Source organism: Phlebotomus papatasi, chromosome 1 (genome assembly GCF_024763615.1).
Source record: "Phlebotomus papatasi isolate M1 chromosome 1, Ppap_2.1, whole genome shotgun sequence".
In the NCBI taxonomy this organism is placed as follows: Eukaryota; Metazoa; Arthropoda; class Insecta; order Diptera; family Psychodidae; genus Phlebotomus; species Phlebotomus papatasi.
Window position 1 is genome coordinate 33,301,894 of NC_077222.1, and position 11,615 is coordinate 33,313,508.

The following is an 11,615-nucleotide window of genomic DNA, read 5'->3' on the forward strand; positions in this document are numbered from 1 at the left end:
GTTTTTTGAGGAAAATTTGGGAAAATTAATAAAAATGTAGTGAAATTGTTCAACTAATTTATTGAGAGATGGTTTTTTTGTTAAATAATAGAGCCAAATTTGATGAATTGCCATGAAATTATTGGAAAATTTCGTATTTTTTGAATTTTTGAAATTTTTCTTCAGATTTTTTCGACTAATAAATGCATTTTTTGGGTGAAAATGTTACATTTTTGGACTGCTGAGGCTCCTGTTGCTTCTTTGGGAATCCCAAGTGGGATATTTTTGGCCATTTGTGCAACAGGAACCTCCTCAAAAGACGCTAATGAGGGTGATCTTCCACCCCAAAATTTTTCAAAAACAAATTTCTTTTCTCAATCTCTCAGCTCGATTGAAAATAATCACGTTAATTTTATTATTTTTTTAATGCATTAGATATTTTCTTTCTCGTCACTTGTTCTTTCATCTACTTCACCCATTTTTTTCTCTTTATTTCCACTAATTCTCTTTATTTCGCCTTCGCGCTGTTTTCTTCTTTGTTTTTTATTTATTTTTTAATTAGTTTATTCTACAACTGTGTACATTAGTTTATTCCTCTCTTTGCCTTCTCATTCTAATAAAATATATATTTTTGAATTCAAAAATATTCATTTTCTCTCGCCATTTGACTCAGAAATATCAAAGAATAGAAAATATAGGAGGAAAAAAATACAAATTTCTCGCTTCTTATCTCTCGCATCTATGTTTTATTTTTCGTGTGATACACTCACACTCACGCACAAATTGACTAAAAAAAAAAGAAGAGAAAATTATAAATAAAAAATGATTGGGAGAAAATTGAAGGAGAGAAAATGGAAGAGAATCCTCATTTAATTTTTTCTTTTTTGTATTTTTGGGGGGATTGTTTGGGAGGGGCGCCCAGCCGAGAACTTAGTCGGATCCTGTTGGTCGTTTTTCACTATTTTTCCGCGTGAAATCTTCGGCATTTTTCATGAATTTTTTCCGATCATTGAGATACTCTCCAGCCAAATCAGCCCTAAGCGGATGTTCAGGTTCAGGGTCATTCACCAGGGCAATGAGGGCCTGAATCACTGCAAGAGAATGTTTTTTTTTTTGTACCACTCGTCAATGCGTATTCCCGGAAAAATCAGCTCAAGGCAAAGTCAGATTCTTATCAGTTCTTAACACTGTGTTTTTTTCATGCCTTTTACCTTGATCAGTTTTTGTGGCTGGCTTCCAGTTTTCTGCACTGATTATCGGCAGACACACCTGACCCTTTTCATCGATGTTTGGATGATAGATTCTGGTCTTAAAGCTGATTTTTGGTGGTTTAAATGGATACTCTGCCGGAAAGTTGATCTCAATACGAAAGGCACCTTTATTGTATGGTGGATTGTCCTACCCAATCCCCCCAAAAAAACAAAAACATCTCTCAGTATTCACCCACAAATCCCCCGTACTATCCTCCAAGACTCACCGGAACAATTAATCCTGTCCACACGAGGATATTCGTCTCATCCACAACAATGTCTCTGAAGGCTTTCAGTCCGGACGCCCTCAAATCTGACAATTCCTGCAATGGCACAACAAACACACTCCAGTTAATTGGTAGGACAAGTGGAAATGACGATGGAGGAAGACCTCCCAATGCTGAATAAATTAGAAACTCAATTATGCGAGACATTTTCCCCACACAAGAGAAAATTGAGAAATCCACAGAGAGGTGACATAACCTCAAATTACGTAAAATACCAATTTTCTGCCACTCTTCAGAGGAATTCTCAACCAGCATCTTGGGGAATACTATAACCACTACTTTTTCACAGCACTGAGAGCTATTTTTGCACATTTAGAGAGATTTTTCAGCAATTTTAAACACTTTTTTACCTTTTGCAGCCGTCTCGACGCCGCCATTTTGCTATTTTTTGACAATCACTGCGGTGTCAGCAGCAAAAGCGCCATCTAGTATCTAGCACGAATAACACTTGACGAAATTTTTGAAAGTTTTGTTTTATAACGGCTTATAGTTATTTATTTAAAATCTTTGAAATCGATATTGAATTGTCTGAAGGAAGAATAAAATGCGTCGATTGTTCAGAAAAATGTGTTGGAAAATTCTCAGGAGACTCAAAAATTGCTTGACGAAGATGAGACTACCAGAGTACAGCGTTTAAAAAATGTTTGAAGTCAAGAAGATGACTCTTTCCTTCCTATTCCTTTCTTTAATTTGAAGTATTCTGTGACTTATGCACTTTTTCCACTTTTTCCTGCACAAAATTCTGGCTGTGTGGATGTCGTGAGACGTCCGGCCCCTACAAAAACTTTAAAGAAGAGAAGAAGAAGCACAAAATTCTAAGAGCGAGGGAAAATGTTGGATATTCGTTCGTTGCATAAACGATGATATCGCCATCTACTTTCTTCTCCAATTTGCTTCGTGGTCGAGCGCCATCTCTTAAAATTTTAGAGAATTTCGTCATTATCTTTATCGCCATTTGCATTTTGAGGTTATGTGTTTCTCTCAAATGAAAAAGCGATAAGAATTGAAAAGACAATTGAAAAATATTTTTAAAGACTAAATCGGGAGTGGAAATATGTTGTGGAGAGTGGAGAGCTACCCAAGGGGATACAGCCTTGAACAGACGCGACAATGCGGGGTTTTATAACCTCTAATTAGTACTCCAAAATTGAAAAACACGAAACGTTGTTTTTTTTAGCCAATTTTGTTTGGCGCGTGATTTCTGCGATGGTATAATGAGACTTGTTTGAACTTCCAGAATCGTTTACCTAAATTTCAGTATTATCCCATGATCTCAGGGATCCTTCTTGGATAATTTCCAACTACACAATAGCATTCATTTCATAATAACGCTGCAGCCCGAAAAAACCAGTGAAAATCGGTAATTTCATCACGGAAGTCCAGGAAGTCCAGGCCTTCAAATACGGTATAGTCTTTGACTTCCGATAGCCATTCGAATATCTAAATCTAAAATGGTAAGATTTCCTCTTCAGGTAGACACAATCATTTTCTTTGCTGATACACTCAGCTCTTCGTTATCCGGCACATCGTTATCCGGGTGACAGCTGTCAAACCCTAGCGGTTGATGTATTCAAAACGGTTTTTTTTCGAAGCATGCAGTTTGTCCAGAGAGAATTAAAGTATTATTATCATTTTCCTAAATGTTTACATACACTATGGTCGTGTAAAATGAAAAGAAAGTATGTTACCACTAAGTCTTGCGAGAAAGAATGGGAATTTGATTCAAAATACAATTTACCCCTTTAAGGACGATTGGAACACCGGTGTCCCATAAAGAAAATAATTCTTCCTGACTACCTAAAGTTATTTTCTTCCTATGTCTGTACATAATTGTAAAGTAGAAGGTTGAAAGAATCTAGAATATTTTTTTGCAAGTCTCTAGCTATTTGCTATGTAGTAAATATTTAAGCTCGAAAATGGTGAATTTTTAAATTCTCAAATTTATAAATGATTTTATTTATTTTTTATACTTCCAATTTTTTTTAAGCAAACCCCTTTTGGCAATAAAAACTACAATAACTCATACGTAATATTTTTCATTAAAGCGAAAAATATTATTCATTGGTATTGTCAGAAAAAATACTTAAATTTTTGGGCTATTTTTGTCCCTATCGTTCAGAAGCACAAAATACACCGAATCAGACACTGTTGGACTTTCCAAGGTTAGAAGTAAGACTTACCATCGATTATGTTTCTCAGTTTAATTTTAATTGTTAATTTTCAGTCAGTAAAAAGTGTCTCGTAGTTAAAGGGTTAATCTCACACAAATTTCGTTAGTTTTGAAAAAATCGTTCGAATTTATGGGAGGTGAGAAATGTCAAAAATACTCCCCGAGCGATCGAATTTATGAGACTCTACTGTACTACATAACCTAAAAAATGTTAACATTTTTTAGTTTTATCACGATTCGAAAAAATCGTAAAAAAATGCGTGAAAATGTTAAAATAATTATTATAAATTAAGTAATATAAGACCTAGGATTGCTGTAAAGTGGTACTGTAGAGAAAAATAAGGTGAAAATTCACTTTACGCCTTGTTTTTCTTTTTCGAATTCCTGTTGGAATTTCACATTATAATTTTCTCAAAAAAAAGTGCAATATATATGAGAATTTGAAACTTTTACAGGAAAATATATTGATATGAGTACTAAAATCCTTACCAAAATGCTAGGAGAAAGGAAAAGCAATAGAAACTGGCTTTTTGCTACAAAAATTTGTAAAAATTCTAGTTGGCATTTTTTGTCAATTTTCAGAAAATTTATATTAAAATGACAATAAAATGAGAAAATATTTAATGGCAAATTAATTTATGAGTCCTAGAACTGCTGTAGAATTCTTACGGAACGAAAAACTATTGACAAAGTGCTTTTTTGTTGATAATATCAGCGCTGGCATTTTATGCCAGTTTGGTATTTTACGTGATTTTTTGGCTCGGGTTTTTAAGTGTTAAGCAAGACACCGTGAATTCCCTACTATTTTTATCATTATAAATTTATTATTTATTACGGCGTTATCACACTTACAAATTAAAATTTTAATGTGATTCACATTAATTGTCGCTTGTGAGCGTCCAAATATGTTATTTGTGTCTTTGAGTCACTTAATATTTGGGGTTTTTCTATTTATTGATAAAGAAGTGGACTTGGCCTGCAAAAATAAGTTTAAATTTAGCTAAAGCATAAATATTTTTTACATTAAAAAATTAAAGAAAAAATCGCATTAATTTTCCGCATTAATGCTATAAATCAATTTATATCAAATTTTGCGGACCAAGTCTACCTTTTTATGAACAAATAGATCAAATTTTGAATATAAAATGATTCAAACACACAAATTACACATTTGGACTCTCACCAGCGACAATTAATGTGAATTATATTAAAATTTTAATGTGCAAGTGTGATAACACAGTTACTCTATCAAAAAATTTTGACTTGAAAAAATAAAACCCCCTTTCCTAACGGGTTTCTAGTTAAGACATCAACCCATCAACCTTATCTAACGATTGTAAAAGGCGTTTGTCGTCTTTGTCGTTTACTTGGATAAATTTTGAATTGTGAGGACAGGCCTATTTCGATTGTTTCGACATTTTATCGATTCAATCTGTCAAAAGTGACTAATACAAAATAGAGTGGAAAGAACGCAAATTAGAAGAAATGCGTTTTCTCTAAATTTTCCCTATTATTTCTAGTGAAATAGTGTGTTAAAATATTCTCAAAGAATGAATAAGTTACTGTGCTGTACTATTATTCTCCTAGGATATCTAAGTGAGTGGAAAAATGCAATGTTTTGATGAGGGTCAAAAATCTGCCACACCCTTTGGCATTGTGCCCCAAAATATGCCTTCTTTCCTCCCTTTGGGGCCCCTTTTGATCAGTTTCTATCCCTTTTTGGTGTGTAGGTGTCAATGTCGAAGGTAATTGCACGGTTCCGCTGATTCTGCGGGGTTCGTGGTTCTCGTGGGAGGTGGGAAAACCTACGTTGACAGTTCTCGATGCCACAAAGATGTCCAAGAGGGGCGTTTGTGTGAATATGCTGAAGGATGAGGACAACAATTACATGTTGATCTTCAAGGATGTCGAGGGATGCTATCACTGTGTGAAGGCTCTGCCCAGGACACTCAATGTTTTTGAGAAAGTCGAATCTCCCTGCGTGAATTTGCTTCCGGACGAAGAGCCGACTGTTGAAAGGGTTTGTCAGGGCATAAATGCTGAACAGCAACTGATAACGCTTTTCAATGAGAACTACATCCCTATCAATTGTCGTTCGTCCCTCGAGGGTGTCTGGCAGTTTGCTTATCAGAATAGATTCCGTTTCACTGGCGAATGTGATCATCAGGATGCTCAAATTAGATCCTGCCAGACAGCTGGAACGCAGTTCCTCATCACAAATCAGAAATTCAACATCACGTACAAGCAGTGCAAGGGGATGCATGGGACGTTCAATGGTGTCGTGGAGTACAGTTGCCTGGGAGATTGGTTTGTGGGCAAGAATCACTATTTTGCCGTGGCCAATACCAAGGAGAGTCGAAAGGATGAAAAGTACAGATGCTTCCTGAAGAATCGTGACGATGATCTGTACATTGGTGTGTCCATCACAGCCGAATGCAATACCCTGAAAACAGTCGAGAAGTCGCCGGAGAGAATGCGAGTGACTCCCGTGAAGGCAGAAGTTGTTCTGCCGGGATGTCGTCTACCGCAGAATTTCAGCGGCGATTGGATCAATACGGCCAATATCGATGCTGATGTCTTCATCAATGAGACCCATATCATCGAGACGTACTACCCGGACAAAGCCAGGTACCGCAGAACCATCTACGTTTGCCGGGAGCAGAGAGATACGCGCGTCATGATGGCCAGATTGACGGTGGACGGTTGTCAGAAGGATTACGTTTGCTTCGATTTTGTGCCAAGGCATCACAATATCATCCGGTATCGCAGAGGATTGGCCGTGATCATCGATGACTTCAGCACAGTCTGCTCCTGGGTTCAGTTCAAGAACAAAGTTGAGTGGCGCTATGATCTCTTCCTGGGTAAGTCTCAATTTTTCATCCCTTTTAAATCATTTGCAGAAATTACTTTAAAAATATCAAAAACAATTTTTACAATCGCGTTGCAATTGAAAGGTTTCCAAACAAAATAATTTGATTAGATCCGGATTGAATTATTTAGAATTAGATTACAGGGCAATGAATACAAAGAAAAAGTTTTTTAAAAGGAAAAAAATAAGAAAGGGAGAAGAATTTTATCCTTATTCAAGGATTTTAGAAGTTTTTTCATGATTTATTCAAAACCTTGGAAGAACGCTTGGAAAGGGCACTCGAATAAAAAATCCAGAGTTAATTTTTTTGTTAAATAATTTTTTTCTAGTTTAAAATAGAAATAGAAAAATAGTTTAAAATATAGAAAAAAAGTTTAAAATCGAAATTAAATTCAAGAAATTACGTAAAATTGTTCAAAAGTCACTTTAGATTATTTCACTCTATTTTTAAACATTAAATTTAATTAAATTTAACATTAATTTTATGATGTCTATTTTTATTAATTTATTTATCTAAATTGAATTTTTACTGATCATTTTCAAGAAAAATATACAATCTTCTGCAGTCTGCAGTTGCATTTAATCTTTATCATTTATATTTACAGTAGACTCTCTCTCAATTGGGCATTTGGGGCAAAATGTCATCCGGTTTATCAATAGATTTAGGCGTCAAATCCTTTGCAAATTCCACAAAAAGCGCTCAATTATAAAGAACCACGATAAAATAGGAAGAACTACAGAGAATTTTGGTCAAATTTGCTTCAAAATTAAACGTGAAAATTGCCAACAAAATTTTTCGCTTGATTAAAAAAGAGCCGAATGAGCGAGAGTCTACTGTACAAAAATTATTTGAGTAATTTATACTTTTACTACTCATTTTATTCACACTAAAAATAATTTGACTGGAGAGAAAATACATCTCAGACAATTTACTGTGCAGGCTTGTGTACAATATGGGTCTTTTTTTGCAAGTATTTTGCGAATTTCGCGTCAAAAACGAAATGGAATTTGAAGAAAGACGAAATACAATCGTAAATACGAAATCGGTAGGCAGAGACGTCAGATTTTTTTTTAAAAAGGGCAATTTTTGACGAAAATTGCTTCTAGTGTGTAGACACCATAAGAGAGATCTACCGTAAAGCTATAAATATGCTCTATTAGATTTTTTGGAAAAAGAAAAATATTTTTAGAGGCTTTTAACAAAGGATACATTGGTGTAATTTTGTCATTTGTGTTTAAACGCCATTTTTTAGCCTAAAATTTTATTTTACGGATTTAATTTACGTAAATAGGTGTACAATATAATGGATTCCGACTGTTCTAAATGCATTTTTAGTTGAGATTCTATACAATCTCAGTTTTTATGATAATATCCGGTATTTTTCACTTTACTACATTCTAAACCGCCAGAAAAATCAGTTTTGTAGACCTTTAATTTTTGATCCTCTTGTCTTTAAAGGCTTAACTTCCACCTTTTTTTATTTAGGTTTAGTCATCAGTTTCCCACTAACTAAACCGTTTCTTGGCTTAAGCAGAGAGACGGATTAGTCAAAAACTGATAGAAATGTAATCTGGGATCATTATTTTGATTATAATTACGTTAAGCTCTCTCTCGGCTTAAATGTCCAAGATCATGAAATCAGTTTTGTCAATGCTAAATTTAAAAAAATTAAAGTTTTTTCTAAAAATATATATTTTATAGTAATCATAGAAAAGGATCATCCATAAAAAACATTTAGAACTAATTTATTTTATTTTTTGTTCCATATTTTTAAACAAAAATATTTTAGTCATTTGAACCCTAAACGCTTATCATACTCCTTAAGGTGTCTTCACCTTTTCTTACTTGGCGCTCAAACTAAAAGATATAATGACGAACAGATGGTATTTTTGAGTTTGTTGGACCATAAATTAGCATAGAAAAACTTATCTCACTATTTTTTCTTGCATATTAAAAAATACAGTTAGAGGGTTAAGTCGTAAGTCTGTCTAGCTTACTTAGCAATTTTTATTTCGAAAGTGATATTTTTAATCAAAATATCCTCATTTAAATTGGGTTTAAATGGAAAATCTCTATGATGCTTCAATTAGAATTCCAAATGATTCCTAATTCGATCTTTAAAATAAATTTATAAAATTTTAAGGAAATCTATTTGAATATTGTCCTGTAGGCATGCATTTTTATGCCGTATCAAGTTCAAGGGTCTTTTGCGGTAATAAATTGGATTATTTTTTAACTGTACCGAGGAAAATTCGAACTCATTGTCGAAAAAGTGTTCGAAATGTTCTATTGTTTTTTAGTTTATATTTTTGAAATTCGGGGGTTAAGGTAATTAGGATCATTATAATAATGAAAAGTCTTTTGAAATAATTTATGAAAATCAAGTCATAAGTCCAGATAACCTTATGCTAACTGAGATTCTTTAGAAGAAACCACGAAATACGTGCAAATTCAATTGCCAGTTGAATTTGAAGGATAGTAAATCGTGCTAAAAATGACATCAAGATATTCTAATTTATCTTAGAATTTAGAATAAAAACGCTTTTAAAATTTAATTTAAAGGTTTTTTATTGGAATTTTAATGTGCTTTCTTTTTATATTACGGGATTTTTTTTTAATAAATAAATACAGATGTACAACCAAGTGTCCCTTCCGTGGTATTTCTGCCGAGTTTCATGAGTATTGTTTTTGTAGAATTTCTAAAATTTTGGAAGACTTTAATAATGTTAGTGTAATAGTTTTTAATTAATAATTAATTAATAAAAAACGCTCTTGTGATATATAATTAAGAAAGATTACGTAATTCTCAGCAAAATCAATGAAAATTTATTTTATCAGTTGAATTTAACACAAGATGACGAAGCTATAATGAACTGATTATTTTCCAACTATCCACGAATTATCTATTAAAGCACAAAATTACTAAAGATGTTTGGAATAAACTACCTTGATTTCCTGTGAAAAAGAAGATCTGAAATTACAAGCGAGTGCCACATTAAATTGTTTGACAATGTTTTTTTTTTCTCTCTATTTTGGTAAGAAATTAACAGCTCTCCTTACTTAAAAGAAAGGTCTATAAAGTTAATTATTCTGGAAATTTTTATTATTGGCAAAAATCTAACGTTTTCAATCGTTAGTAGTATTTAGGGAATTTTTTTTGTATGAAAAATAAATCTAAAATGGGATTTAATTTCTTGTTAATTGAATCTTAAGATTTTATTGTCAATGTTTTTTTTTGAAAGTTCAGGTTCATTAGGCGATATTTTGAATTGATTTTAGCGAAAAATCCTGTTCCTGTTCGATGTCCAGTTGCTGGAAAGTTCAATTTTACCCAACGTGGAGAGCATCCGTTTGTGACGAGGATTCTGGGTGGTGTGACCCTGAGTCCTCGTCCGGATATCCATTGTCAGCAGAATATCTCGGATCTGTCCGTTTGTGATACGGATCAGAAGGAGATGGCTGTAGATGAGAATTATTGCCTTTCGGTGGATCATTTGGGTCGTCCTGTGGACATTTACTCAGATCCTGACTACAAGATGAAGTGCATTGGTTTCTGGAAGGAGAATCTCAAATCCTACCTCATTACATACGATGATCTCGATCCTCTGTCCAAGTACCGATGCTGGGTGTATCAGAGGGCAGATCTCAATCGTGTGCTCATGTCTCAGGCTGTGGGAGCATTCTGTGACATCAAGCAGGATGTCACGTCGTGGAATTACACGGAGGGAGCTGTGGTGGCAATTGATGCCACGGAATATGAGAGAGAAAGAGATCAGTGCCCAATGCACTTTGACGATGGAGAAGATCCCTGGCTTAATTCTGAGAATTATGTAAAAATCTTCGACTGGGATTTCTACAAGAGCACTTCGTCTGCACTTCCTCTTCCTACTTTCCTCCTTGTGGCCTTAGCGGCATATCTCGCGCACTAATCCTTCCACAATTTTTACTCCCGTTTAGCGTAAGGAATTTATAATAATTGAGAATCTCAACAAATCCGTCCATATCACATTCCGGCCATTTTGACAGCGTTTAGATGTGAATTTTTTATATTGTACGATCAATAGTTAATTGGAGAATTTTTGTAGATTGTAAAAATTCGAAGAATTTAAGAATAAAGTCAAATTAGTAACAATAAAAATTGAAAATTTTTAATTTCGACATTTGAAGTGCTTCTTGGAGCGGGAAATGTTTCCATGTTTATTCAGTCACCCCTATAACGAAATGATCTGATTTGGAAAATTAGAATTGCCGTGTTGGACATTTCCTATGGATATACTGCTGGCAATAATCATAGCTCCACTTTTTCATACTGGAAAAACTTTAAAAAAAAATTTAGAAAAAAAATAAAAAAAATCATTTGAAGATATTTTCAAACCGATATGAAAAATTGCTATTTGAATTTCATACCGTTAGAATTGTGAGTACTGTGATAGAACCTTTATCAAAGTGGCGATTTTTGGGTGGCAATAATTATAGCTCCACTCAATAAATTTGGCTCCAGTGTATTTATTTTCAATCAGTGAAGGTAAGTATCTTTTAGTAATTTAATTAATAACTTTTTTAAACTAATTAGAATCATTTTTATAAAGTTTTTCATGAATTTTGCTGAAATTTTGTAAGGAAAATGTGTAATGAACAAAAATAAGGGATTAATTGAGATCTTGAAAGGGATGGAAATTGACAACCAAAAAATTTTCATAAAAATGACAAGATCCTATCACCTTTCATCCGAATTTGTCCATATAGCCGACGTATATGCATTTTATACCTATCCTAGGGCTTTGTTAGAGGCAAAAGTGTGCAGTTTTCTGTGTTACAGTCGAAAAAAACAAGTTTTCGACTGAAATTTAATGTAAAACAAAGCTAAGATATTTTTGGTCAAAAATCGTGAATTTTAGATTTTTTGCTTCTTTGCAGATATCCTGACTTTTGATATTTCTAGACCAGAATAAGAAAAAACCTCTCGGGGCCAACAAGTATGATAACTAACAATTGCAGATTGCATAAATTCGAAAAACAATTTTTTCTTAAATTTTCAAAAAACTTGTTCAAACTTTAT

At 33.6% G+C, this 11,615-nt stretch overlaps 2 protein-coding genes across 2 annotated transcripts; one reads left to right on the plus strand and one right to left on the minus strand.

The window, feature by feature from the left end:
* Positions 1 to 35: 35 nt before the first annotated feature.
* LOC129798880 (ubiquitin-conjugating enzyme E2-18 kDa) lies at positions 36 to 1,928 on the minus strand. Its single transcript, XM_055842341.1, has 4 exons — positions 1,867 to 1,928; positions 1,457 to 1,552; positions 1,191 to 1,377; positions 36 to 1,070 (listed from the first exon to the last, which is right to left on the minus strand). The coding sequence occupies exons 1-4, from the start codon at positions 1,891 to 1,893 to the stop codon at positions 910 to 912; spliced, it is 471 nt and encodes a 156-aa protein (XP_055698316.1). The 5' UTR covers positions 1,894 to 1,928; the 3' UTR covers positions 36 to 909.
* Positions 1,929 to 5,103: 3,175 nt separating this feature from the next.
* Positions 5,104 to 10,694, plus strand: LOC129798861 (uncharacterized). Its single transcript, XM_055842303.1, has 3 exons — positions 5,104 to 5,282; positions 5,417 to 6,547; positions 9,836 to 10,694. Exons 1-3 carry the CDS (start codon positions 5,237 to 5,239, stop codon positions 10,483 to 10,485), a joined length of 1,827 nt encoding a protein of 608 aa, XP_055698278.1. The 5' UTR covers positions 5,104 to 5,236; the 3' UTR covers positions 10,486 to 10,694.
* The last annotated feature ends 921 nt before the right edge of the window (positions 10,695 to 11,615 follow it).